Source organism: Chaetomium strumarium, assembly GCF_033439665.1.
Source record: "Chaetomium strumarium strain CBS 333.67 chromosome Unknown B0T15scaffold_4, whole genome shotgun sequence".
Taxonomy (NCBI): Eukaryota; Fungi; Ascomycota; class Sordariomycetes; order Sordariales; family Chaetomiaceae; genus Chaetomium; species Chaetomium strumarium.
This window is the reverse complement of record NW_026944432.1, coordinates 3,921,520-3,948,475: the sequence shown is the minus strand read 5'-3', so window position 1 is coordinate 3,948,475 and position 26,956 is coordinate 3,921,520. Positions and strand designations below refer to the sequence as shown.

At 56.4% G+C, this 26,956-nt stretch overlaps 10 protein-coding genes across 10 annotated transcripts; 6 read left to right on the top strand and 4 right to left on the bottom strand.

Annotated features, from left to right (window-relative positions):
• Positions 1–27: 27 nt before the first annotated feature.
• Positions 28–1,325, top strand: B0T15DRAFT_557217 (uncharacterized protein; the record flags this gene model as incomplete). Its single annotated transcript, XM_062870439.1, has 2 exons — positions 28–1,242; positions 1,281–1,325. The coding sequence occupies exons 1-2, from the start codon at positions 79–81 to the stop codon at positions 1,323–1,325; spliced, it is 1,209 nt and encodes a 402-aa protein (XP_062722040.1). The 5' UTR covers positions 28–78.
• Positions 1,326–2,582: 1,257 nt separating this feature from the next.
• B0T15DRAFT_223147 (uncharacterized protein) lies at positions 2,583–3,266 on the top strand. Its single transcript, XM_062862835.1, has 2 exons — positions 2,583–2,766; positions 2,847–3,266. Exons 1-2 carry the CDS (start codon positions 2,656–2,658, stop codon positions 3,027–3,029), a joined length of 294 nt encoding a protein of 97 aa, XP_062722039.1. The 5' UTR covers positions 2,583–2,655; the 3' UTR covers positions 3,030–3,266.
• Positions 3,267–3,503: 237 nt separating this feature from the next.
• On the bottom strand, positions 3,504–6,802 carry B0T15DRAFT_396538 (uncharacterized protein; the record flags this gene model as incomplete). The annotated part of the gene is made up of 10 exons (XM_062864843.1): positions 3,504–3,832; positions 3,899–3,990; positions 4,068–4,401; positions 4,529–4,736; positions 4,924–5,206; positions 5,300–5,442; positions 5,510–5,724; positions 5,784–6,312; positions 6,379–6,431; positions 6,490–6,802. 10 exons carry the CDS (start codon positions 6,800–6,802, stop codon positions 3,504–3,506), a joined length of 2,499 nt encoding a protein of 832 aa, XP_062722038.1.
• A 1,491-nt stretch (positions 6,803–8,293) lies between these two features.
• B0T15DRAFT_534831 (Alpha/Beta hydrolase protein) lies at positions 8,294–9,957 on the bottom strand. Its single transcript, XM_062869462.1, has one exon. The coding sequence runs from the start codon at positions 9,840–9,842 to the stop codon at positions 8,628–8,630; it is 1,215 nt and encodes a 404-aa protein (XP_062722037.1). The 5' UTR covers positions 9,843–9,957; the 3' UTR covers positions 8,294–8,627.
• Positions 9,958–12,629: 2,672 nt separating this feature from the next.
• On the top strand, positions 12,630–14,338 carry B0T15DRAFT_397791 (cytochrome P450; the record flags this gene model as incomplete). Its single annotated transcript, XM_062864923.1, has 2 exons — positions 12,630–12,680; positions 12,821–14,338. The coding sequence occupies 2 exons, from the start codon at positions 12,630–12,632 to the stop codon at positions 14,336–14,338; spliced, it is 1,569 nt and encodes a 522-aa protein (XP_062722036.1).
• An 880-nt stretch (positions 14,339–15,218) lies between these two features.
• Positions 15,219–17,994, top strand: B0T15DRAFT_222984 (glucose-methanol-choline oxidoreductase). Its single transcript, XM_062862833.1, has 5 exons — positions 15,219–15,981; positions 16,051–16,211; positions 16,273–16,579; positions 16,636–16,709; positions 16,766–17,994. Exons 1-5 carry the CDS (start codon positions 15,514–15,516, stop codon positions 17,565–17,567), a joined length of 1,812 nt encoding a protein of 603 aa, XP_062722035.1. The 5' UTR covers positions 15,219–15,513; the 3' UTR covers positions 17,568–17,994.
• A 188-nt stretch (positions 17,995–18,182) lies between these two features.
• On the top strand, positions 18,183–19,027 carry B0T15DRAFT_534821 (uncharacterized protein). The gene is given in 2 exon segments (XM_062869461.1): positions 18,183–18,930; positions 18,949–19,027. 1 exon segment carries the CDS (start codon positions 18,423–18,425, stop codon positions 18,753–18,755), a length of 333 nt encoding a protein of 110 aa, XP_062722034.1. The 5' UTR covers positions 18,183–18,422; the 3' UTR covers positions 18,756–18,930; positions 18,949–19,027.
• A 164-nt stretch (positions 19,028–19,191) lies between these two features.
• B0T15DRAFT_534818 (uncharacterized protein) lies at positions 19,192–21,363 on the bottom strand. Its single transcript, XM_062869460.1, has 3 exons — positions 21,188–21,363; positions 20,514–21,115; positions 19,192–20,454 (listed from the first exon to the last, which is right to left on the bottom strand). Exons 1-3 carry the CDS (start codon positions 21,217–21,219, stop codon positions 19,466–19,468), a joined length of 1,623 nt encoding a protein of 540 aa, XP_062722033.1. The 5' UTR covers positions 21,220–21,363; the 3' UTR covers positions 19,192–19,465.
• A 221-nt stretch (positions 21,364–21,584) lies between these two features.
• B0T15DRAFT_534817 (uncharacterized protein) lies at positions 21,585–23,944 on the bottom strand. The gene has a single exon (XM_062869459.1). It carries the CDS (start codon positions 23,568–23,570, stop codon positions 21,705–21,707), a length of 1,866 nt encoding a protein of 621 aa, XP_062722032.1. The 5' UTR covers positions 23,571–23,944; the 3' UTR covers positions 21,585–21,704.
• Positions 23,945–24,540: 596 nt separating this feature from the next.
• Positions 24,541–26,420, top strand: B0T15DRAFT_396284 (putative MFS alpha-glucoside transporter; the record flags this gene model as incomplete). The annotated part of the gene is made up of 4 exons (XM_062864828.1): positions 24,541–24,785; positions 24,868–25,898; positions 25,970–26,222; positions 26,303–26,420. The coding sequence occupies 4 exons, from the start codon at positions 24,541–24,543 to the stop codon at positions 26,418–26,420; spliced, it is 1,647 nt and encodes a 548-aa protein (XP_062722031.1).
• Between the last annotated feature and the right edge of the window lie 536 nt (positions 26,421–26,956).

The window sequence follows — 26,956 nt, the reverse complement described above, 5'->3', positions numbered from 1 at the left end:
TCTTCTCTCAATAGTTTCATGTTTATCAAACTGTTCTAGAGCTTTAATTTCTCCCGACGACACCCAATCTCCATCGTCATGTCCGCCTCTTCCGAACCCGAGCAAGTTCTCATGTCTCTTGACGAGTACATCACCCTCTGCGCCGACCTCCACAATACCCTCCTCGTTAGATCCTTCTCTCCAAACTCGCCGCCAGCCGACACTTCCTCCGACCTTCTCCAACGCTACGAATCCTACCGCGCCAATCCGCCCTTGGACCCCGACTACGACGCCCCCTCCCTCGATTTGCTTTCGCCCCTCGCCACCCTGCTCTCTCGGCTTAAAACCACTGTTCCTCTCCGCAGTGGTACTTTCACCCCTCCAACGCCCCTCCTCTACCAACCCTTGCCGGAATGGTTGTTCCCACCCCTCTATAGCCACGACTTCGATGCGGCTTCCTCCGCGTTTCTCCTCCTCTATCCCCAGCGCCTCCCCTCCGACGCCTTACCTGCCATGGATGGGGGTCTGTTCGTAGACATCTATACCCTCTATGGCATTTGGCTTGACGCCCTACGTTACCCGGCAATCTCCCCCTCCGAAAAGCAGCTACCCCTCGACTGCCTCCTCAAACAGGAATTATCACGCTGGGAATCCGGCCGCTACGTCCACGATCCCAGCGCCGAAGAAGGGCTCAGAATCCAAAAATGGGTCCCTATCCCTTCCACCATCGAGGAGGCGGTGGCTCATCACCTTAACCTCCAGGTCGCAGAAGCCATCTCGGAGTGGGAACGCTTGCTATATGCGATTGAATCCAAAATGCCCTCTTTATCAACCCCGAAAGGAGAAGCCTCAAAACGAGAAAGCGGGCAGCCCTTGCGATTGGAGGGGATGCAACGCCTGCGCCTCAGCAGGTTCGCACAGCATTTTCTAAGCCGTGCGCGAAGACCTAAGGGATGGACCTTTATAGCGCCGGGCATTGGCACTTTCTCCAACGAACGCCTGCGCGAGGTATATATAACGGAAGCAGAAGACACGTTCAGGCGTACGTTCACGACTTCGGAGGAAGGTGAGGATTGGATCATACTACTTCCTAGCCTCGCCGGTGACAACCCGGTTATGGTTCCGGCCGATGTGAGCCATGTACCTGATCTCGAGATCAACTCGTTCGACAAGCCCTTCGCATTTGGGAAGGCTACGGTAGGGCGACGGGCAGGGCTGTATACCTCCTGGGCGGACGAGCGGGATGGAGACTTGGTGCAACTAGTATATCCGTCTAGGCGAACAAATGCTGGTGTGTTCAGTGGCCCATGTCCCTGGGGACCCAGCAGATTGCCGCGGCTGGCTGAGGTGCTGGGCCATTGGGCGAACTTGGTCGAGGACGGGGTCTGGGCGGTGGGTGCGGATGGTGTGAAGGAGGACGCCATATGGTACGATTCTCATCTGGACTTAGCAAATCTGGACTGGGACGACGTCTCGGAATGAAAGATGCTCGGGGAACGGCTACAGGGGAACGGCTACACATAGTCATTGTTTTGCGAACCAAGCAGGTTTTCAGAGCAACAGTGTCCTCTCAGTTTACATTCATACCCCTTTCTCGCCGTCTACATGGCCATGCTGGAACTTTATCCAGGAGAATGTTATAATATCTCCACATGCTGTTGTCATCGACAACGTCCTCTGCGTGCCGGGCTCTGAAATAGTGCGAAGGGATGCGCAACCTCGTAGGTCTAACGTTCTTAGACGACGGGTATTCGAGGAATATCTCGGCAATGATGCCGCGGTGCCACTTTCTGGTCGCAATGACACTACATGTGCGGGCAGGCTAGGAGAGTTGTTCCTGCGGTACGTTGGAGATACCTGTTCAAACAACTTTCACATGGAAGACAACGCAGTTTGCCTCGGCGGACAGCCATAGCTTTGGTGCATGAGGTTGTATTCGCAACTCGCACAGATCATTTGATGGCAATGCGCCACACCTTATTAGTAATGGCTTGCGAATGTAACCCCCGGATTCTCAAACGATCACGCAGTACCGAGACCTGTACCTGGTTCTTCCCCGCATATCGAAGTAGTTATGAACCAGGCTATAGACGATGGAGGGAGTCTGCTGCAGCAACCTGCCGTTTGTGGATATCACATCCGGCTTGATCTCATATTGGGTAGACGACGATCTGAGATGCGTTGCGTACTCGGGTGCCGCGAGGTGTGCCCGCACGGACACGTCAGTTGCATGACAAGTAGTATCGTGACCTGTACTTACATTATTGTAGAATCTTGCGAGGGTCGAGATAGGACCTCCGCTTACAGGACGCGAAGGCTACTGGAATCATTGGCTGGGTCCGCCTTACATGAGTGTAGGGACTTGCAAAGCTCTTACGCTGAGAGCAATTCAACAAGCATTGGCGGACCTAGGAAAGGGGTCAGGCCAAGTTAGAGGGTGCCCTGTGACAAGGAGAACATCCCCATGGGAGGACGGACACTTCTTGGCCTTGCAAGTTGGAAGGACAAACGTCAGATTAGTTGACGAGAGAGGAAAAGTATAAATATCCCCTTTTCCTCCTCTCTCCGTGAGTCTATCGACATCTTCCATTCCTCAGCACCACAAGCACCCCTGACCCGTGGACCTTCCAAGCCAACACAAGACTCCAAGAGCACTTCCAGCCTCCAGACACCACAATGCACTTCTCCACCATCCTTATCGCTACCCTCGCCGCTGCCGTCTCGGCCGGCCCAACTATGAAGCGCCAGGCTGCTTGCCCGGAGGTCGACAACATCCCAGCCTGCGGTGTAAGTTCTGTGTTCCTTTACCAACAGGCATAGCCCCTCCCTTACATAACGCACACACTCATGAGAAATTAAACTATTAGTACCCCTGCATCGCCGACGCCGTCGCCGCTGTTGGCTGTGCTGAGACCGATTACTCGTGCATGTGTGGCAACTTTGACACGGTCCAATCCGGCGCCACGTCGTGTGTCCTTGCCAACTGCGATCTTACCAATGCCTTGGCTGTGCTCTCTGCGGCTCGGGCCGTTTGCGATGCCTGCGCTTGAGCAGCTGTTGGCATCCTTGCTACCTGTACCTTAGGACCGGGATCGCACCGGTGTGGAGGTACAGATACATATCGGATGGTCTGCTCCAAGTGTCATTCAACAACTCTCCAGCAATGCTAGCTACCTAGTAATAATACTGAGGAGGTTATTCCCTTGCCTGTTCTCTGATGCCCAAGTGAAGCTCCATGAGGGTTAATGATTCCCTATAGCCTCCATCAGGAATAGACGTCTGTTTTTGGTGTGTGCGGATGGGTTTCGTGGTTCCTCTGTGCTCGACTCTAAAAGATCTCCGCTGCAGACCGTTAGTCGGGAGGTTGTATTGCTTGCTTGAGGAGTCTGAGACTCTGGGGACCTTGGTTCCTTATGTACATACAAAGCCTGGTTCCTAGCCTTCTATCCTTTGTTCCTGCTGTACCGGTACCTCCAGTGCCTGCCTAGTTTGTGGTCTCTGCCCCTGATTTCAACACTCAGCGCTCAAGACTCTTCACTTGACAGCGCCCTGCATACATCCTCAGCCCGAACTTTCAGCATTCCCAACCTCTCGCGGACCTCAGCCAATCTGGTCCTCTCTGCTTCATGCCCGACATCGTTTCGCTGAATCTCAACGAGAGTAGAGAGCACAAATCGAAGGTCCGTTGCGACATCCTCGACAGCTTGCGCCAAAGTGCTTGTCAAGGTCGTCTTGAGCTGTTGAAGAAGCGCGTCTATTCGATCTTGGAGAGCAATGGCAGCCCCTGGGAATAGCACGCCATCTGTAATACGATTCTCGATGATGTCGATCTGTCTCTTGTTCTTGCCAGTTCCTGGTTCCGCGTCAGCCTGAACATACTTGCTACCTTCGGCGTCGAAACGTGGACATGAGCACGTACCGTATTGGTTACTAGCCACTCTGTAGGCTGGGATCATAGCATCCAAGATGTAGGAGCCGTGGCTTGGCTCGGACGCGTAACGACGAATTTGCCTTTGCAAGCACAGTAGATGAGTGTTTATAGTCTGCCTGACTTGCCATTCTGAGTTTTTGTTGGGTTGCAGACTTACTTCACATCGCGGGCGAACTTCTCTTGGGCCCGAGTCAGGCGGTACTTCATGCTCTCGATCCTGGGCCCGACGATGGCCGACAGCTGTGTGCAGAATTCGCTGGATCCATCGGTGGTGGAGAGGATCGTCGAGACGGCTGTATCGAGTGCTCCAAACTGCTCAGAGACCGTGGCCAGTAACTCGTCGAAGACACTGCGAATCTCTTCTTGGACAATGTCCCACTGGAAGTCGAGTTCGGCACGCAGCTTCCAGATGATCTTGGCATTCCAGTCGACTCTGCCGCGCTTTGGAGTACAGTGGTAGCCATTGTTGCGACACCACGCATCGTATTGTGCTACACCCCGGGTATGTTAGAACGCAAGATCAGCAGGGGGCGGATTATGAAGCAGTATCCGTACTCCAGTGCCACTAATAAGCATCGTTAGTCATGTCTGCGGTTATCCGGCAGGGTCATCAAAGACTGGACCATACATCTCTCCATGGCTTAGCCTCCGCATGCGCCGCTTTTTCCCAGGTCTGGTGTCGGTTATCTGCAAACTTGTTCAGCATAAGACTAAACCCTTCCGTCATCAAAGGGTCATCCGTACCGATAATGTTAAGGACTTGCTCCACAAAGCAGGACCGGAAATCGGCCACTAGCGTGTTGATTGCGGCAACGAACACGTCCATCTATATCAAAGTCAGTCTGTATCGCAAGGGGTGAGAGATGAGATGCAGAGAATAGCCCGGGGGGGGGGGGGGGGGGGGGGGGGTATAAAGGCCGTCTTACCATGCCACCATTGATCCTTTGAGCCTCCCTGAGGGCTTCCCCATGGTCGCTCGTTCGTGGCTGTCTTCTTCTCAAGCGTCCACCAACCCACAGTTCCGCTGAATTGACCAAAGTAAATACCCTCGATCGTAAGAAATGAATCGCCTCCCTGAGCTGCGCATCGGCCGCGAGGCTATGACAAAATTGCCGCAGAGCCGGAATGCCGCTTGCCTGGACAAGTTCGCGATTTCCCTTCCGAGAGTATTTGTCATACCATTTGTTGGAGACGCAGAACACGTCCAGACGTCCGCCTGGTGCTTTGGTAGCATATGCTGCCTGCAGACCGGAGGTTACATGGGCGTTGCGGGCGTTGATCAGGAGCAGCTCGCGCCTGATACAGCAATAATAATAGGATTGGTACGTTAGCAAGGACCATAGCCGATCTGCGTAGGTAAGTAAATGAAGTCGGGAACTTGGAACGCACTGTTGCTTCAACGCCTTCTTTTGCATCCTGTTGCCCCTGGCCTTCGCGTCCTCAATTTGCGCCTCCAGGTTGTCCATGACGGAGTCGAGGATTACTTTGTCTGGTCCGCAGAATTCTCGCCTGTCTGATTTAATGTCAATGTCCTTCAAAATGGAGCAAAGTCAGCCTTGTCTTGAGGTTCCTCTTCTCAGTAGGAGTGAGTAGCGGTACCTCGGTCTTGGTGCACACGACGGCGATCCTCAAGCTTTGAGCGGCTGATTCCTCCCATTCCAACGGAACATGGCGCGATAGAACCGAGAAGAGCGATGACTGTAGTGACCGGTCCGTGATGGCTCGCGATATCTTGGCAACAATGAAGATATGGTTGCACTTCAGTAGGTAGTCGTGTGTCGCGCGCACCCTGGCGAGGTTTGTGTCCTGCAGGCCTGCCCAGCAGCAAGTTAGACCAGACTCAACCTTGACCTGGCACCAAGAAGGAACGAACCAGGCAGATCCGCAAGAACAACGCCAGTCTTGAGCACCTGCGCGTTGAGGTAGACTCGGATGACTTTGGTGAACGGCCAGTACCGGTCCTGCATGAAAACGGCGGTTTTCCTGGCACATTCCTCGGCCGTGTTCGCAGTCGACCGCCAGACGCCATCGCCAGTGCCGTCGGGCCACTCGATCTCCCGTGACCATCCAATCAACTGCTCCGTGAGCCGCTCCATGGCACCCTCCGACATATCCCGCAGCATCTCCTCCTTGAACTCCGGCTTGTGCTTGAACGCGGCCTCCAGGGCGGACCAAGCTTGAGCAGACTCGCGCTGGTACCGAGCGTAGTCCTCAGCCGAGGTTCCTTCGTCTTCGACGCCCGGGAGGTACAGCTGCCGGTAGCTCCACAGCAGTTCCTTAATGACATCCTCGGTCGCGGACCCGGACAAGTGCTCCACCTCGATGGTGATGGGAGCGGTATGCTCGCGCGTCTTTTGCCAGTACTCGGTGACAACGGAAGTGCACGCCGAGCCAATGTCGCCCTGAAACAGAGAGAAGGTCAGAAGGGGTCACCATAAACACATACCGAGGGGGGAGGTAGTCCTTACGGTCTTGGCGATCCCGGGGAAGTGCAACAGAGAATTGATCAAGCTGCTTTTGCCTGTGGGATCAGGAATCAGCATTCATTCGCGTCTGGGAACAAGAACAACGTTGGCGACGCCTACCTTCTCCGGAGTCCCCCAACACGGCGATGGTTTTCGTATCCGTCCCCTGAAAAGCACATAGCTCTTTCGCATCAGACAGAAGCCTTTCCAAGTCCCTGTCGCTCTGCACCAGTCCGTCCAAGCCCTCCAACTCAGCTAACGTGTCTTTGGCAATCCCCAAACCGGCCTGCAGAGTTGACTGGAACTCGGCCGTGAAGAAGCGATGAACTGGGCCTCTTTCGTTGCGGACATCGTATGGGTTTGCAGTGGGCCCCTCCTCCAGGTCGGAAGCGATGGAAACGTCTGAAGTTCGATTGCGGTGAGTCATGCGCCCTGGAGGGAACAGGGCCAAATGCGCTGGCGTGCCAGAACGGCTGTCGGCGCCCTCTCCGGATGCGCCTGACTGGGGAGAGGTCTCACGCGATGGTAGTGGTGTGGTATTGTGTAGAAGGCGCAGCGAGAACTGGGCCGGTCTTTCTTGGCCAAACTCGTAGAATACCGGCCTCTTGCCTTGTGCTTCTCCGTTACCCTGGTCTTCGAACGTCAGGCTAGGAGAAGAGGTCGGAGCGTCTATCGCAGACATCGGGTGTGGGCCGGTCGTTGGCAATGCTGCCCAAAGCTCGCCCATGCCAAAGGAATATGGCGGAAACCGCCCGAATGAGCCGTTTACAGAAGTGGAAGCTCGATTTGCCATACCACCGACGCGATAGTGTGGACTGAGTGACCTTCCTCGAGGCGTTCCCGGACGGGATCCGCTCCTGGGAGATAGATGCCGAGGAGAGTTGGCTGACGGCCGCGGTGGCGTAGATGTGTTGCCCTGGAAAGCCCCAGTGAATGTGAAGGGAGAGTTGGCGTTTTCAGAGGCGCTGACGCGAAAGGTTGGCGTCCGTGGCCTGTTGGTGTCCGGCATCTTGATGGACTTGGAACAACTCTATCTGAATGTATGCGACGATGGTGGCCTAGAAAGATGTTTGAACTGAAACAGTGTCAGATGGATCTTCATTGTGCGGATTTGGCGTCCTTTAAGTAATGCTGATGGTTGTTTCAGTCTCCTGCGCAGCCACAGCAACATGCAGGACCTGCATTACCTGATTGGTTCTCCAGACCGCCTTTCCGTCTTGCGACCCTTACCGCCCGGCTGTGCCACTGTCACACCGGGGAGCTGGACTTGTGCGGCTGCCGTCAACTAAAACCCCCCTTCGGCGTGAGCTACTACTTCCATAGCGAACACAGTGAGAGGTGCCGTCCGATCCAAGGTTCCAGGTTGTCGGGGACGTGGAGGAATTTTGAGGCTTAAGCCAGTTGGGACCGGAGATGACATTCCACTTCAAGGTTGACGACGTATCTCTCACCCCGCTTGGGACACATCATGTGTCATTGATGCCGTTGGCGCCATCACGGTATCAGCGCTGGCTTGGCAGGTTGCCGAATGCAGCCACTCGCGCGGGGAAACTTTTATGGTTTCAGCACGGAGTTCCTAACAACATCTGATAGGACGAAGCGACGTGTTTTGTAATGTGCGCGTTCCATTGTACTCTGTTGTAGAAGTATTGGGAGCACAGGCAGGCCGGTTCAGGCAGAGAACATAACGTTACTGTCCGTGACGAGCGGAGAGAGATAAAATTACGATATATCCTGTAAGATACCTTACATATCGGCTTCTACTTGGTAGGTGTAATACTCATTGCATGCTTGTGCAATATGATACATACGGTAGGTACCTGGTACCTTATGTACCGGGTCATCCTAGTACTGATCAGAGCGAGGTAGCTTTTGATCATGCAACTATCCGGGTTGGCTGAGACAAATCACTGTAGATATTGGATATCGTCCTGTACCAAGCCCGATAAGGTGAATGCTATTAATCCATTTTTCTACAGGCTCCCAGTCATCCGATATCGTTTCTCACCCAAGCCCCGAATCCAGTTCACGATAACATCTCCATAAGTGTCTCGCACTTAGAATATTAAAGAGTGAAAAGTCAAACTTGGTTAAAATAGAAAGGGAACGAGCTTGAAGGCATGAGCTAAAGCCGCAGAGTTTCGATAGCCATACAAATCGAGTCCTCTCTCAACGGTCTCATGGGGGTGGGATAGGAGATAGGAAGGGGGTTACATAGATAACTCTAATGACTGATTGTCCTTAAGTACGACTTAGGCTTCAGAAGCTAATCCCCGTGCTACATCCCTCTGAGCAAACATCTCCCTCAAGTCCTTCACCAACTCCTCAGGCCTCTCGTGCGCCGCAAAGTGCCCGCCGTCCGGATGGACCTTCTCGTACACCACAGGCCCAAGCGTGCGTCCCCAAGTCCGAGGCGGCACCACCAAGTCCTTGGGGAAGTACGAGAGGCCTAGCTTGACGTCGGGAACATAGCCATTGATCTTCCTCGTGAACTTAGCATTTGTGTGCATGTTCTCATAGTAGATCCTGACGCTCGCCGCCGGCCCGGCGGTGCTGAATTGGTACACGCTGACCCACTCCAGCACCTCGTCGTCGGTCCACGGGTACGAGTCTGTCCAATCGTGTAGCTTTTCGTAGATCCATGCCAGAACGGCGACGGGCGAATCTGCCAGCGCAAAGCCTAGTGTCGACGGTTTGGTGCTCTGCTCTAGATTGTAACCGAAGCCTTCCTCCATGAACCACTTCGTGCGAGCAAGACCTGCTTTTTCGGCTTCAGTGTACGAGCTCAGGAGGTCCTGGATGTAAAGCAGGGGATTGCTGCGGAAAGAGGGGCGGTTGTTTACGCGCACGAAGTTGAGGTGCGAGGCCAGGCAGTGTTTGGGGTAGAGCAGCCCCATCATGCGCGTCACGGCCCAGCCCCAGTCGCCGCCCTGTGTGGCGTAGCGCTGATAGCCCAGCTTCTGCATCAGCTTGTGGCAGACCTCGGCGTAGTGCTGGATGGTGAAACCTGGCTTCTTTGTTGCTGAGGAGAAGCCGAAATTCGGCAGAGATGGCGCCACGACATCGAAAGCTGGCTGGGACGGGTCCATAGGATTGGTCAGGAGAGGCAGAATCTTCACGACCTCTAAGAAGCTGCCCGGCCAGCCGTGACAGAAGAGGAGCGGGATGCTGGGACGCTTTGGACTCTTCTCATAGAGGAAGTGGACTTGCAGGTCGCCGAAGCCGTCGACGTTGATCGCGGTAGTAAATTGCGGGAGTTGGTTGAGCTTGTGCTCATGAGCGCGCCAGTCAAACCTGTCCTTCCAGTAGGTCGCCAGCCGCTTGATGTCTGCCAAAGGCGCGCCGTAATTCCAGTCATTGGAGAAATCGACCTCATCGGGCCATGTGGTAAGTCCGAGTTTGTCTTGGAGACTCTTGATGGCTGAGTCGGGAACGTTGATCTTGAAAGGTTCAATTGGCGATGCCATGATGTGCTCTCTCTCGCTCTCTCTTTGCTTGTTGCTGGATTGCTATGATGGGTCAAGATGGCAGTGTTTGGGGTCTTACAGATTCGGTGCGGAGATCGTGATGGCATGCCATGCGATCGCACCTGCCCCTCCGTCCAGACGCGGGTCTTAAATAAATGCAGTTATCTCGGATGCTGCTATCCGTACCGTACTCTAACCCCGATCAAAGAACACAGCGTCAATCTGTCCTTGGATTTGTCAGACAGTTGGGGTCCAAAAACATGACGCGGTAATGGAATACTCGAATACGATGTAATTATTAAGGCGCAAATCTTGCCTGGCACAGAACAGCAATTGCTGACTTATTAGCTGACCCGCCTCGTCACGCGCCCTAACGACTACAAATTACAAACGGCGCCGGCGACGGAAGCCGGAACTTGGAAGTCGTCGCCAATTCTACTTTGTTCACTCCCACCGCACAACACCCCCCACACGTTCACGATAGAGACGCATTTTAATTTTTCGGCACCAGGATCCTGTTCCCTATTCGCGTGGTCGTTCGGGATTATCGTCGAGGATATGAACTCATGACGCGACCCTCAGTCCCTCACGGCTTAGTACCCGGCTTGCTAATACCTGTCGGAACTTCCCTCCTTCCCCTTCCCTCCCCACCCCCAAAGCCTAAAATCTACTCCCCTCTTTCTCCAGACCCGACGGCGAGAAAGAGGATAATAAACCACGTCTTGACGCATCCGTGGGGCAAGAGACAGTTAACAGCTATAGGAGGCTGCCGGACAGCACGGGGCTCCGTCCTTCCCACCAAGGAAGCGTTGCCGGAAGGTAACTTGCTCCCATAACGATCCTACGATACCCCCGCTTTACACCACAATCACGGAGCCAGTCACGTTCTAGCATCTTCCAGACTCATTCTCACGGTCACATCTTGCACCCGACAGAGAATCGTAGCCAAGTTCCGGGGCAGGCGAGGATCGCGGCTGACAGACGATAGGCTGTATTGTAGTTGCACCCGGCGTAACGTGACTACCTTAGGTCCCTAGTACTGAAGATGGCCCGCATCATCTAGCTCCGCCCTCCAGATCCGACCCGCAGTCTTTCCATGCTTTCTTCCACCAAACCTAGCAGTGGAAAGCGAGGCAGCCCGAGCCTCCCACGTGGGCCTTGACTCCTACTTCTCAGCGCGAACGACCACTGGTCTGGCTGCCTCGGCTGGGAGCCTTGCGCCGCTCCCGCGCCTCACAGTCGTCGCACTTGCCGGGCATCTCCCCCATGTGCCTATCGGTACCCCTCGCCGGCTTTGGGTGCAAAGGCCGGTTGGCGTTCTTGCATGGCGTGATCTCCTTGTCACCGCGGGGAGTATGGCTGCAGCCGGTGTAGGTGTAGTACTGGTAGTTCCAAGTGCACATGGTTGGTTGCTTTTGCGTGAGCCTGCGGCTTGTTAGAGCTTGTGTTTCCTAGCGACTTGGTGTGTTCCCGGGAGTGGGTGGACCGTTGAGATAGGCGCAAACTCACGTTTGAGGAGTTGTAGACTGAAGTTGGTAGAGTCGTCGAGGCTTGGGGAGAAGGCAGAAATATAGTAGTTAGATGATGGGAGCTTGCGAGTTGTTACGTTGATACGGAGAAGAACGATCCAAAGGCAGAGAATCATGGACCGATTTATACTCGAACTACTACCCACCACGACCTCGGACCGTCGCCTACCTCCCGCCTTCCACCGCCGCCGTTGGCCGGCCGGCTATTGTTGAAACTCACTTGAGATGTCACAGCCGGATTCCTTTGGCTCTGCTGAAACTGTCGGCCTGGTGGTGTTACACAAAGAGAGAGCTGTCATGTCAGCTTAAGACGTCGAACTGCGGGTGGCCGTCTAGCTCGTGCTGATTACGGACTGGTGCTCGGAAGCCGGCTCCTTTGCCGGCCTTGCCCGATTGGCTCCTCCACATAATGAGTCCGAGAGTCGTCACCGTATTCTGGAGCGTAAATTCGGGGTTTATCTTGGTATTCGACGTTCCAGGAATCCATGATTCCATTATGGCACTGTTATCCTTCAGGAATATTGTAAACGACGGGACATGTATTTTTAGAGACTCGGATCTGACATTGGATTCCGAGTCTAGCGACTCATCAGAGAATGCCACGAATACTGCCTGGTTTCTTTTGATGGCCAACGATGCGCCTCCCATTCAACCAGGTGATCGGAGTATGCTGGCGCTGATGCACACAGCGATCCTCTGGCCTCTGTTGACGAGACAAGCCTGGCGATGGTCCATGGCCCTCTTTGAGGTACAATCAAGTCAGCCTCTGCAATGTCAATAAGCTCTTCGCCCACTTCTGGTGGTTCACATCCTCCCCCGTCGTTCCCGGACCTGTCATCCCTCCACCAAAACGGTATCACCGCAGACGCATGCCATGCAGATCCCGCTGCACCCTCAGCAGCATCTGCTACCGCCACCCCCGCCTTATTGGATGACTGAAGGGCGACTCTAGGCCAGCTGCAGCCGTTATATCCGCCTATCACGCCCATCTTGACGTAGAGTAATACGCCGAAGAGCGGGGTATACGACCAAGCATTGTTGGGGATATAGATTACCATGCGACGTCTCCAAGCGGGAGCGAGCAGCTTCCCATTTCCATTCATCCCCGACGCTTGACTTCCGCAGCGTCGAGCGAGCCTGTAATTGACTTCATCTCCGATAATACATCGAAGGCTAGCAAGGTGCGTAGCCTTCAGAGGAAAGTACATACCTAGGACGGTTACCGCCTGCATCGGTGCATCATCGGTTATCGGATCCGATGACGCTGCTCACGAACCTTCTGCCCATTGTCGTGGCGGTGGCCATCGTCGTCCGGCTTCTGCTTTCCGGCAGACGACCCAAGAACCTACCCCCCGGCCCACCGACACTGCCCATTATTGGGAATCTCCACCAGGTATGGAAATACAGGTGCAGGACCGTCGAATGAACCCAGTCTAATGATGGGTTCAGATGCCCACGCGTGATGCCCACCTCCAGTTCGAGAAATGGGCGCGGGAATACGGGCCAATCTACAGCCTGATCCTCGGCACGAAGATCCTGGTTGTCCTTTCGACGGATAGGGCGGTCAAAGACCTGCTGGACAAGAGAAGCAACATCTACTCGCACCGTCAGGAGATGTATATCGGCCAGACGCTTTGCAGCGGGGACCTGCGCATGCTCATGCTGCCGTACGGCGGGACGTGGCGGATGTGGCGCAAGCTGGCGCACTCGCTGCTCAACGTCACAGTGGCCAAGTCCTACGAGCCGTATCAGATGCTCGAGAACAAGCAGATGCTGTACGAGATGGTCACGCAGCCCGAGCGCTGCATGTACAACATCCGCCGCTACACCAACTCGCTGACCACGACCATGGTCTTTGGCTGGCGGTCGGCGACGTATGGCGACGAGAAGATGGCGCAGCTCTTCGACGGCTTCGAGGAGTTTGCCGAGCTGAACCAGACGGGGATAGCCGCGCTGGTGGACTTCTTCCCCTGGCTCCGCTGGCTGCCGGATTTCCTGATGCCGGTTTGCGCCAAGGCAAAGGAGCTGCACAGGAAGGAGAAGGAACTCTACCTCGGACACTGGCTCAAGGCCAAGGAACAGGCCAACGCCGGCACCATCATGCCCTGCGCCAGCGAGGACCTCGTCGCTGCGCAGGAGACGGAAGGTTTCTCGGACGACGAAGCGTGCTACTTTACCGGCACGCTCCTCGAGGCGGGCTCCGACACGACATCCAGCACTCTCTACGCCTTTGTGCAAGCCATGCTGCTGTACCCGGACGTGCAGAAGAAGGCGCACGAAGAGATCGACCGTGTGGCGGGCCCTGACCGGATGCCAACCATGGACGACGAGCGGCAGCTGCAGTACATCCGCGCCATCGTCAAGGAGACGCTCCGGTGGATGCCGTGCGCCATCCTGGGCGCCGTGCCGCACGCCGTGACCCAGGACGACTGGTACGACGGCTACCTGATCCCCAAGAACGCCGGCGTCCTCAACAACGTGTGGGCCATCCACATGGATCCCGCCCGCCACCCGGACCCGCGCCGCTTCAACCCGGACCGCTACCAGAACGACTTCCAGAGCCTTGCCGACGCCGCCGCCAACCCGGATGTCTCCAAGCGCGACCAGTTCACCTTTGGCGCCGGCCGGCGCATCTGCCAGGGCATGCATGTCGCCGAGAGGAGCCTGTTCCTGGGCGTGGCGCGCATGCTGTGGGCGTTTGACTTCACGCCGGCGATGGACGGCCAGGGGAGGCCCATCATCCCGGACCAGGAGAGGCTGACGCAGGGGTTTGTCTGCCAGCCGGAGGAGTTTCCCGTGGCCATCACGCCGAGGTCGGACGCGAGGCGGAAGATGGTCGTGAACGAATGGCTCGCTGCCGAAAAGGAGTGTCTGGATCCGGTGACGAAGCAGTGGCGGGTTTCGCCGCTGGGGAAGGCCAGGAAGCGTGGCATGAGGAAGGGCGTGCGTGCTAGAGTTGGGGAATGATCGATCGTGTGTTCCTAGGGAATGAATTATGAGAGCACTGTCCTTGGATATTGAGCAAGAGTTAGCCTAGGAAGAGCAAGTGTTTGGCAGACAAGTGGACGGGAGTGTCAGGAAACCTGATCTTATCCCCGGCAACACCGAACTCCGGTTGCGATGCAGCCCGCTTTCAGATCCACAGGCGATCGTTTGCGGCATGCGACAGCGAGCTATCATTTGGTAACCGGCATTTCCCGGGTCCTTGAAGCATCCTTCAGCAATTGGGGCATGCCCAGACACTCATCACTTGTTGAGGTTGCCATCCATTTGCTGGCTGCCACGGCACTTCGACATTGGTTTTTCTGTCAGCATGGCATTTCCAAGGCACAGAGGATCGGCGCACGTTCCAGATCGTAAGTGGGTCACTGAATCTGTGTTAGTGGGGATCCCAGCGTCGATCGACTTCCCATTGCGGGTTAGAGGAAAGGTCCGCAACTTCACCGAATCGGCGATATCACCAGGTACGAACTCGACAACCGACGCCAGTCCACCGGTAAAGACGGGACGGGAACCAAGTTTCTTGACCTCAGCTGCTACATACGGCCGCATTCCATCACTCCACTCAAACCAACTTTCCAGTTAAAGCACAGGCTGAGTTACATACGAAGAACTTTACACGCAGTCTGCAGTGCAGAGTCTTCGACTCTTCGCACAGCCGGAGGTGCCCCCTACAGCAAAGCAGCTTAGTAGGGCCTTGATGATAGCGCTGGCTCGGCCGATGTACTCAATGCGAGAGGTTATACAGCACGCAGAGTTGACCCCAAAAGTATGGTGAAAAAGGTCCAAGCTCCAAAGTCTTTCTAGAACCTAACATGTCCTCCGGGGATTATGACATACATGGCGTCTGCAAGTTGTCTACTAGTGTCCACCGAATCTCAGAGGAGCCGATCTCCACGGCCGCCACGTGAGATGCAGGAGGCTAACTCACGAACGGTATAAGCGGCTCCAACGAACGGCCAAACTATTGCGAAGAACCCACTACCTTGTCTCAGCTGCCGGAGCGAGATGACATCACAGTATCGCTGGACAAGGAGTCCGTAAACAATGTGTCATTAGGGATAAGATATCTTCAGTCTTCACTATGGTGGTCCTGTTCTCGCTAGGACCGTTTTGCTACGTGTGTGTGGCCTGCCCTTACGATGGTTCTTCTCGGCCGAACAACCGGCGCGCTCTTCGCGCTCTGCTCCGCCCTTAGCAGCGCCTCCCCAGTCTATCATGAGAAGCGACAGGACACCGGCAGCTACGACTTCGTCATCGTGGGTGGTGGCACGGCTGGGCTTGCTCTAGCAGCCCGCTTAACCGAGGACGAGAAGACGACCGCTCTTGTCCTTGAAGCCGGTGGTCCCCCGGATCAGGTTGCTGCGTATAAGGCACCAGGCGCCGACTTGCAGGTGTTGGGCTCGCCCATCGACTGGGGATTTACGACACTGCCGCAGGAAGGGCTCAATGGGCGACAGCTGACATACAACCGCGGGAGGTGCCTGGGCGGTAGTTCAGCCATCAATGGGTTGACGTATGGAAGGGGGTCGTCGGGCCTTTATGACCTGTGGGAGACACTAGGCAATGCCGGCTGGGGATGGGATGGGGTTCTTCCGTTCTTCAAGAAGGTATGCTGTGTTCTGAATAGGGCAGCCCTGGTTCAGCAAGGACTAAGCAATATGGTACCACCTTCTTAGTCAACCACATTCGTTCCTCCCCAACAGAGAGTTGCCCAACAAGACTTCGACGCTTCCCTGTATGGCCAGGGACCGGTCAAACTCTCGTATCCTCCTTACGTCAACGGGACTCCTGGTAGCATTGCGTTTGTGGAGTCGCTGTCTGCCATCCAGGTACCGATGTACGTGCCTGCCTTGTCGTCTGTGATCGTGACGAGGAAGCCAAAGCTAACGTGCGGGTAGTGTCCAGGAGCTGAATGCCGGCTGCAATGTCGGAGCTAAGCAGGAGCCTCTCACCATGGACGACAAGTACCACCGAAGCTCAAGTTACGACAACTACTACATGGAGGCGAAGGAGAGGCCAAATCTCCGAGTTTTGCCCTTCTCACCGGTACAGCAGCTCATATTAGAGGAGGGTGCTGGGAAGCTGAAAGCGACTGGAGTGGTCTACCTCGATTACCTTGGAGGCCGGACGTTAAATGTCACAGTGAACAAGGAGGTCATCATGAGTGCTGGCTCTATTCAGACTCCTCAGCTGCTCATGCTGTCGGTAGGCTGTTCCCGGGTCATGATCTCGCTAAGATGCGTCCTGCTAACGCAACGAAGGGTATCGGCCCCACCGAGACACTTAACAAGGCTGGCATCAAAGTCTACCTCGCCAACGAAAATGTCGGGCAGAAGTACGTTGGTCTAGACCCGCGTCATAGCGGGATGTAAACTAATCAGCAACCCGTAGCCTCCAGGACCACACCTACTTCAGCATCAATGTTGAAGTCGGCCCTTCGATATCCGTCTCGTCGCTCTACCACGACTTGTCCAAACTCCAAAAGGCAGAACAGGAATTCCAAGACTCCAAAGGCCCCCTTACCGCTCCAGTCGGCCTATCCTACGGCTTTGAAAAGATCCCCGCCGACGTCCTAACATCCATCAACGCCACGACACTAGCATCAGAACGGCCCAACCAGGCACATATCGAGTATTACTACGAGACTATTTATTACCCCAACGTTCCGTCTCCGTACTACCGCAGCCACGAATACAACACGTCCTACATCAGCCTCACCGCCGGCCTGGTCGCGCCCTTGTCCAGAGGATCTGTTTCGATCCGGTCAAACAGTCTCTCAGACGCGCCCGAGATCGACCTGAAGTACTACGTCCACCCGGAAGACCAGGCCGTCGCTATCTACGCGTTCAGGAACCTCCGCAAGATTCTCACCAAGTTTGCCACTTACAACGACACGGTTGGCCCTAACCACGGCGAGGTGAACCCCGGACCCGCGGTGCAGACGGATGAGCAGATCCTGGACTACATCCGGGAGACGGCCGTGACGGTGTGGCACGCGAGCGGGACGTGTGCCATGTTACCGAGGGAAAAGGGGGGTGTGGTGGACGAACGGCTGAGGGTGTATGGCGTGGAGGGGCTGCGGGTTGTGGATGCGAGTGTGTTTCCCGTGATTCCGGACCAGCATACGCAGGGGCCCGTGTACATGGTTGCGGAGAAGGCGGCCGTGCTTATCAAAGAGGACTGGGGGTTGTAAGTCGGGTTGCTATTCAACTTCGACTCAGCTATGTGGATAGTAATGTTGTGCCACCTATCTAATCTCTCGGTACGAACGAAAGTGCACCGGCGTCGCAGTTCCATACATCAACCAGGAGTCCAAGACAGGATCTTCCTCTACAGTCGCCCGAAGTGCCCATCCCAACGATCTTGCTCAGCTCCACGTATTAAACTGGTAGGGTCGCGCCTTGTGATATGTTTAATGGTCTGTCTGTGGCGCATCCGGTACACTGCGCGTTCCAAGACTGACGGCGGGTGTGGGTGGTAAAGCGAATCGGTGGGAGGCGGGTTATGGAAAGCGCAGGCTTAGCAATGTGTGGTTCTCTACATTAGATCAAGACGCGTGGGAAACTCAATGTATCCTGATCATCAAAAGACTATTACGATGGACGTGTGTTGGACATCGGATTGACCAGTGCTGCGCTCACCGCTTTTTGCTTTTTGCACAGTTCACCAAGCAAACGTTGTCGCTGCCTAGCAGTTGGTTGGTGCGCAAGCCACCCAAGCGGCCAAGATTCAGACTTCGTTCTTCAATCTTTCTAAGCATTCTTCCAACAGCCCCTGAGGCAATGCACCCAGCATCCAGTCAACCTTAGCACCATGCTCTCGACCGACGACACCATATCTCCGGCAACATCGACTGGTCGGGGGTTTTACCTCCCAAACACGACACTCCGCATTCGTGAGCATTTGCCACCGGAACCTCTGGCGGGCCCCATGTCGGTTATGACAGCTCGACGGAGACAGATCGGTCGAGTACGTCGCTAAGATTTACGACGGCGTCGACTATCCCCGGCTCGATCACCGTCGTAGACCCATTCTCCCCTGGGATTGTATGTTGCGCGCCGACTGTGACTACAGCCTCGAGGCCTGGGCCTACAAGATGATGCAACCCGTCATTGGAGGAACTGTCGTGCCGGCCTACTTTGGATCATGGACCTTCTCCCTGGACACGGGCCGGCCCAACCAACAGCGATGGGTCCGGATGATCCTTATTGAGCTTGTTGAGGGAGAATCCATGCTGGACATGATGCTGCCGGCTACCATGGACAAGCATGGTGAGAAAGGTGTGGTCGACTACTCCCGGTTGCCGCCCGAGGATTTCCGCCTCCGCGTCCTCCAGAACATTCTGAAGCCGAGATCATCATCCCGTGGGAGACTGGGGTGAGGAGCTACGACGTGCATCCGCGGAATATCATGGTCAAGCCCGACGACAGCGTGGTTCTCATTGACTTCAACCGGGCCTACATTCGCGAGTTCACCGCGGACTATGACAAAGACCCAAAAAGAATGATCCGACCTCGTTACCGCGACTTTCGCCCATCGTCGCATACTGGCCGTATCCGTCGGGAGGGGACCTGTTTAGGCGGTACTGGTCTGAATGGCTTCCCCAGGGCTGGCACGAGAATCGAGAGCTTGCGGCGGAATGGTTGATCGAGACGTATCGCAATACGACCAGGTTTAGCCGCCCCCCACAGTGGTGGTTGGATCGTGGTGACCATCAGAATAGCGGTACCACCTTGAAGGTTCTAGGTTTGCTGGAGAGCATTGGTCGTAAGCCAGCTCAAGAGGAGGAGTCATCACCAGGCCGGAAGTGAGCATCTGTCCTTACAGCGTTCATACTAGGTACACACCCGAATGTGATCCATGAGATGCTTGCGATGTAAAGCCAACCAAGCTCGCCCACGGCTGTTATAACCCAGTCCCGGCGCAACCTTTTAGTACTAGTGCTCGATTCGGCGTCCATACCTTACCTTAGGCGTCGCGTCCGGAACGTGTCATCTTCATTTTCTACCATTTTCGCAATCCATCACCATATCCCATCCTACGGGACCCATTCAAATCCCAGCCACCACGGTTGCATACTTTCAGCATATGTCAGGGCGGTCCCGGTTCCGTCGAGCCCCCTTTCCACCCTTCCGTCTCCCCTAGCCGCAACCAAAGGGCAGGATTATCCGCTCCCTCGCGGTACCTCTCCGCCACATCCACGGGCTTCGCAAAGTCCAGCAGAAACCTCAGCATCCAGCGGTCCAACCGAAACGTCACATCAGTGCCCTCATGTTTATCCACGTCCATGCACGCGGCGTGAAACGCGCGGAGCCTACTGAACGAAGCCTGCAGGCTGGGCCAGTAGCGCTGCAGCCGGCTGATGATCTGGAAGTTGTGCTCGAGGCGGGCCCGGGCGCGCGCAATCTCGGCGTCGTCGGTGCCGAAGAGCAGCGTGTGCAGGTGCACTGTCGATGCGATCACTAGCATGTGTCCGGCTAAGGGGTACTGCACCTCGGTGGTGGTGGCGTGGAGGGAGGAGGCGTAGATGATCTCGCAGAGGTTGGCGGCGTGGGATCGGCACTTTGCTGCGTAGTCGAAAGTGGCACTATCGACGGCCACGGGTGAGGCGGGATGGTGTAGACTGTTGTGCAGGAAGCGGTAGAACAGCAGCTGGCTTGCGTGGTTGAAGTTGATGTGCAGCACGACGAAGGATGGGCCGCAGCCGAGGTCGGCCCAGTACTGAAGATTATTGGCATTGTACTGCATGTCAGCTGGCAACTCTGACTGCCACGCTTCCAGCGCCGCGGAGAGTTCCGCCACCGAGTCCAGTACGCGATCTTCCTGCAATACTTCGGTGGTGGCTTTCGTGTTGAAGGTGTTGATGTCGTACAGGATTCCGTTGAGCTTGATCATCTGAGCAATTAGGGATTTGGATTGGTCTGGGCCGTGCTGGCGATAGACTGGCGGTTCAGTTGGCGACAACTTTAGGAACACGCGCTCGTCCATGGGCATGTCGATGTCATAGCGCGGTTGGATCGCCCGTGGGAGAGCCAAGGCCGTGGATGACCACGTGTCCGTTGCCACGACGGACCACCATACTGTCGAGGGGTTAGGGTAAAAACAGAATCGATTTTGCGAGACTATGGTTGAATGTCACCTCTGAGGTTCACCTCTTGCTCGGTCTGCGTCTTAGCTGGTGCATTTGGGAGATCCAGTATCATGGCCAGCCGGCAAGCAATGGTGTAGAAGATCGATTCGGTGGCCGAGTCCATCTCGACAACCTGGATAGCCCCCAACAGGACGCATGCTTGGATTGTTGTCAAGCACGTCTTGTGCAGGTCAAGCAGCCGCTCGGCTTCTTTGGCGTAAGGACGGCCCCGTTCCTGGGGATCAATATCCACAAAGTAAGGATGCGAAGAGAAGCGAGCGGAGAGGCCAAAGATGCCAAAGACTAGAATCTTGGGGATCGTCCCGTCCAGAACGCCGGCCTCGAAGGATGGCCTGTGGAACAGGTTGTGGAACGCGACGTGAATGTACCGGAAGTATAAGTCGACAAGCTCATTGCACAGCTCCCAATCCGGCATGAGAGCCGCTGGCGAGATGGGAGCAGCTCCGTCTCCACGGGAGCTCACCAGAGGCTCGTACCCATCCTCCCGGGCAGGAGACGGATGTTGCTCGACGGTGCACTCGAGCCCTCGTCGGATGCAGAACGTGCAGCTGGTCCCTAAGCGCGGGCGGTCGCATCGCTTGCGGCGGTCACTTGTCTTTCCTTTAGCAACCAGGGGTAGGTGTAGGAAAGGGTTTGTAGTATTGAGAGCGGGGAGCACTCACCGACAGGCGGTGCAAGCAGACAGGGGTCTCATTTGGGGTAAAGGGCATACAGGTCGGTATAGAATACCTATACGTAGACCCTACTTTTTTCCGATACAAGTAACTGGAGCAAGTCGACAACTCGGCGCGGTACGGTCACTACCTAGCAGAGCGGGTAACTCCCCAAGTCGAATAATGCCCGTATTGTAATTGGATCCGGAGTCTTCTCCGCACATCGGGCAATTCCTAGCATCCCCCGCTTTCACGCTTGGCTTTTCAGCAGGGGTAACGAAGGGGCTCCCCTGCCCCTGAGTCGTGTCAGCGGGTACTTGGTAAATGCAAGAGATGATCAAGGCTTGGAACTCCGTAGTTTTAGGTTCTAGGGGTTCCCTTGAAGAATCAAGGAAGACAAGACGTATTTGTCTCAGAGCACAGTTTTCCAGATGCTACTATTACTAATATTAGACTACTACTAATAGTAACAGTACTACATATAGACCCTTGACTCGTATTTCCCCCCTAATACTACCATAATCCATTATGTCCCGTTCGCGGGCTGCTTGTACTCCACCCCATCGATCGTCGTGGTCAGGGTGCCATTCGCGTTGAAGATGTTGGTCTCGGCATTGATGTCGAGGTGGAAGCCGCCCGGGCTGGTCCGCTTTGTGGCCTGCACCACGCCGGTCTGAACAATGTCGGACTCCCAGTCAATCAGGTTGTCCCATCCCACAATCTGGGCAGAGACCTTCTCATGGCCGTTCAGGACATAGCCGGGCTCATCGGCGTAGTCCCGGTAGACGACGGTTACAGTGCCGCCGCCGCCCAACGTTGAGGTGCCCTCGAGAAGCACGGTGGCAACACCAGACACCCGGCCGCGGACCGTGTAGTTACCGTCGGGCACTCCAAACTGCTGAGGGAGGGTGGCGCCGGGCGGGAATGGTGTAGCCCAGGGAATGAGGTCGGGAACATCGAAGACCTTGGCGGGTTTCGTTGCTTTCCGGCCGGTCAAGCGGGCCAGCATGACTCGGTATGTGCGGCCACCCTGTGCGGTCGAGACTGGGCAGGGCAGCGGGTTGACTCCGCCACAAGAAGGCGGGACCACCAGGGCCTGCCAGTACACGATGCGCGTGCCGTCGGGCGAGAAGGCCGGATCGGCTCGGCCGTTCCAATTGGGATCGTTGACGGCGCCGTTGGTTCCGTCGCCGCCGGCGTTGAGCTGCTGGCCAAAGTAGTCGCCGCGGTCTCCGTCGCGGTCGAGGAGGATGGGCTGGAAGAAACGGCGGGGCCCGTTGTTGCGCGTGGACGATGCCGCCGTCACGGCCACGATGTCGATCAGCGGCGGGACCCAGCGCATGCCCGACATCCACATCTGCCGGTCGGACCCGCGCGTGTCCATGACCACAAACCATTGGTTGTCGTGCGAGAAGGCGATGGGATCCGTGTACTCCGGGTGGCTGGTCAGACGCCGCACCGCTCCGGTCACCACGTGCACAGCGAAGACATCGATGTTGCTGGACTCCCACGAGGATCCGATGTAGAGAATCTCGTCGCCGGCGCCACTGAAGCCGCGCAGCTCGCCGACGGTGATGGCGTCGCGGTTGATGTGCAGCTCGCTGCCCTCGACCGAGATGGGCGCCTTGCCGTTCTGCTCAAACAACACACTCACATTGACCAGGTCGTAGCGAGGGGCGCGGGGCTCTCCCACTGTCGGGTTCGGGTTGAACTCGAGCCGGCCAAAGTAGCAGAACTGCCCACCGTTACCGGTAAATGAGCTCCAGCCCATGTGCACGTCGTCCGGGTGCAGACGCATCTCACGCGGGACGCCGCCGCGCCCGGAACCGTCTGCGCTCGTGGTCCAGTGGATCGGATAGATGTGCGTGCTATTCGAAGTGCAGTCGTCGCTGGCCAGGTCGGCTCCGCCGCAGTCGAGGATGTTATGGCCCCAGAGAACCTTCTTTCCGCTCCGGAACACATGCGGGTAGTCTTTCTCCGGGTCGAGCGACTGGGCCTGCTCCGGGGGGACGCCGCAGCTGAGGCACTTCCATGCATCGCCGTTGGAGAAGGTGGTGCCGTCCGCCTTGATGAGGATCAGCTGCTCGCCTGAGTAGATGCTGGCCGGGTCCGGGGCGGCCGGGGCGCCGACGAAGTGGACGGTGGCCACGACGTGGTTTCCGTCGGGCGTGAAGTCGCCGGCTTGGAACTCGCCCGTGTCGATGCCGATGCACCCCGTTCGCCGGGGGTTGATCTCGGCGGTACAGGCACCTTCCGCATTGCTGGGGGCAACGGGGGGCAACGGAAGCTCGACCACGTCAATTGGCTCCGGCTTAGGTGGAGGCTTTGCTGCTGTAGCGACGCCAACAGCAGCGATGCCAAGGGCTGAGATGAGACCGCGGAGACTGTTCATTCTGGAGGTAACGCACTCTCAGCGTCCCGTGCCAGAGATGAGAGGGAGAGCACGGCGAATGGGGGACTGAGAGTTCAAGTGCAGCCATATTTATACTCGTCCGCAACTTCAAGACACACATGACCACAGTTGCTAACCACGCTTGCTTCGGGCTTGATTTTCGTCGCCAAGGGCGTACTCAATGTCGGCAATGTCGGTCTTCATCGTGGCAGTGCCAAGTTGGAGTGTTGGAATGTCGTCGTTACTCCTCTCAGTTGACGGGGTTGACATCACGCGCATTGTCGATACGCGTATTACTCAGGTGGTCTGTGGTGCTTGTACTAAATAAATAAACCCCTGTTGCTGCAAAGCGACATCCAGTTTGCCCCTTTTTGTTAGCGCAAGTGTGAGTGGATAATTTTCCAGTTATCGAGACAACCCGCCGTTCTGTCGGATTTTACCGTACCCCGGATGTTCGGGTCTTTTCCTTCCCCGCGGGGAATGGGCGGGATGGCTTCTGGGGTTCTAGACATAACCCCATGGGGAACAGAGATCTGAGCCGAGAATCTCGAGCCGAGAACCAGCGAGCCCAGCAGGGACTACGGTTGCCCTGAAGCCCCCGGCTTTGTGTGGGCTCGCCGTCGGAAAACGCGTCGGAAAACTACTCCGCAAATCCGTCACGCGAGAGTCCCAGACTATCGGATTGCTCGAACCAATCCAACCCAACATTGCTCTCCCGCATTCCATGAAGATGGCCTGCCCGCTGTTCAAGTGATGTCACACCGTCGACCGGGCGCCGGGTTGTTTCTCACCGATCGTACCAGCTGATGGCGAGGCAGGCGAGCACGGACACGAGTTGTGGGATTCCCTCACCATCATAAGGATGGCAAGCCGATCAGGGGCTGCCTTTGACTCGTTGCTCTCGTGTCGTTCTTGCGAGTCCCTGCTCGAACCTTTGTTGAAGATTCGGCAACACCAAAAGATCATTGCCATGGGCTCGAACGAGACTGCCGCAGGCAAGGAGAAGCCGCGGTCTGACCCGGTCGACTGGGTCGAAGACACAGCCGGCGCCGAGATGTCGTCGAAAGATGCCGCGGTCAATGCGGCCATGAGAGGCCAGGCCACCACGGGCTACGAGACCCTGACGCTCTGGGAGACCATCAAGACGTTCAAAGTGAGCACTGCCGTGTGCTTTGCGGCGGCCTTTAGTGCGGCGACGGATGGGTACCAGATTGGGTAAGTCCGACTTGTTCCAGTCAGCCATGGCAATGTACTAGTACTGTATTCTTTGGCTCACATACTTAATAATGTATTCTAGCATGAATTCGGGCATTGTTGCCAACAAGGGCTTCGTCGCCCAGTTTGCCACGCAGTACACGGCCGACGGCAAAGGGGTGCTCGCATCGCCGGTGCTCGCGGGCTGGGGCTCGATCCAGTCGGTCGGCCAGATCGTGGGGATGGTGTCGCTCTCGTTTGTGTCGAGCCGGTTCGGGCGCAAGGTGGCCATGTACACGTACTGGCTGATCCTGGCGGGCAGCATCGTGGCCGAGAGCGTCGCGCGGAACTGGCAGGTGTGGCTGGTGGCCAAGCTGCTGGCGGGCATCGGCGTCGGCTGCATGCAGTCCACGCTGCCAACCTACATCTCCGAAGTGGCGCCCGTGCGCATCCGCGGCGGCCTGCTGATGCTGTACAGCCTGTGGTGGACCGTCGGCACCTTCTTCGCCTACATCGCCATGCAGACCATGAACCGGCAGCACCCGCACGAGTACCTGACCCCGATCCTGACTCAGTGGGCCCAGATCGGCCTGATGCTCGTCATCTACGTCTTCCTCCCGGAGTCGCCCGCCTGGTGCGTGACCCGCGGCGACACGGACCGGGCCCGCAAGGCGCTGCGGCAGCTGAACGGCCGCGTGCAGGGCTACGACCTGGAGCACCAGCTCGAGGTGCTGGTGCTGGCCGCCGAGCACGAGCGCGCCGTGGCCGTCGAGCAGAAGCGCGAGCACTGGTACGCCATCTTCCGCGGCGTCGACGGCCTGCGCACCGTCATCGCGCTGTGGACGAACCTGTCGCAGCAGTTCCTCGGCCTCACGCTGTTCAGCACCTTCGGCACCTACTTCTTCCAGCAGGCCGGCCTCCCGGACCCGTTCCTGATCAAGTGCATCACGTCCTCCATCAACATCGCCACCATCCTCGTCGTGGTCTTCACCGCGGACCAGATTGGGCGCAGGCGGATTGCCTGTTGCGCGACGTCCCTGATGTGGGTTTCGGTCGTTGTCGTCGGCATCCTCGGCGTGGTCGCCAAGTCCCAGGCCACAAATTACGTGCTCGTGCTCTTTGCCTGCCTTTGGAGTAAGTGGAGAAGGAATTTGACTCCTTTCCAAGGTTGACGACAGAGACACCTCGTGCTGACCCTAAGGTAGACATGGGCATGACCGCCAATGGAGCCGCAGGATGGGGCTTCATCGGAGAGATCTCGTCGCAGCGCCTGCGGCCCTACACGGCCGGCTTCGGCGCCGCCTGCACGTGTGTCATCGGCGTGGCCATGAACCAGCTAACTCCCTACATGGTCAACCAGAACCAGTGGAACTGGGGCCTCAAGACCGGCTGGTTCTACGCCGGCGTCGGCCTGCCCTTCATGCTCGGCATGTGGCTGCTCATTCCCGAGACGGCTCGGTAAGTACAACGCAGCGCCTCAGGGCTCTTGTCCGTAACAAACAGAAGCTGACCCGATCTTTCCACCTTTCTATTTCTAGTCGCTCCTCTGCCGAGCTGGACGAGCTGTTTGAGCGCAAGATCAAGCCGTGGCGCTTCCACAAGACTGAGACAGCCACCCAGCGTCTTATCAGGGAGAACAAGCAGGAGCAGAAGTGAGAGAGCCCACTCAAGCTGGTGTATGCAATGTGTTTGATGTCGTAGGGCTGGGAAAGAGGGGGATTGGAACCTCGAGGAGCTGCAGTTCGGTACTAGTACTTACCTACATATTTGAGATGCTCGGCAACCTTACTCATATAAGATGAGAATGCCACTTTCCAACAGACCGAGATCCAGCAGTATCCCGGCGGTTTTATCCTAGGTTGATGACCCTTTGACATATACTTGCATGGACAAAAAGCCTCAGAGATGAATCAAAGCACTAATTTGGTATATGCCTTCCATCCCTGCTTTTCATGATAACTGAAGAGACACAACCGTAGCCGCCCCTGCTTGTCTTCAATCAGTCACTTGAGACTCGGAGTTGCCAAAACGGCTACTGATTGACGTGCTTGGTGTGGGATGTAATGCTCAGGTAAAGCGATGTATCAGGTCGTATGGCAGCGTACCTTAGGTAAGGCAGGCTGTATTATGACAGTGCTGTTGTCTCCAAAAAGGGATCCGATTCGCTGTCCGGGCTACCCTGTCGTCTTGGC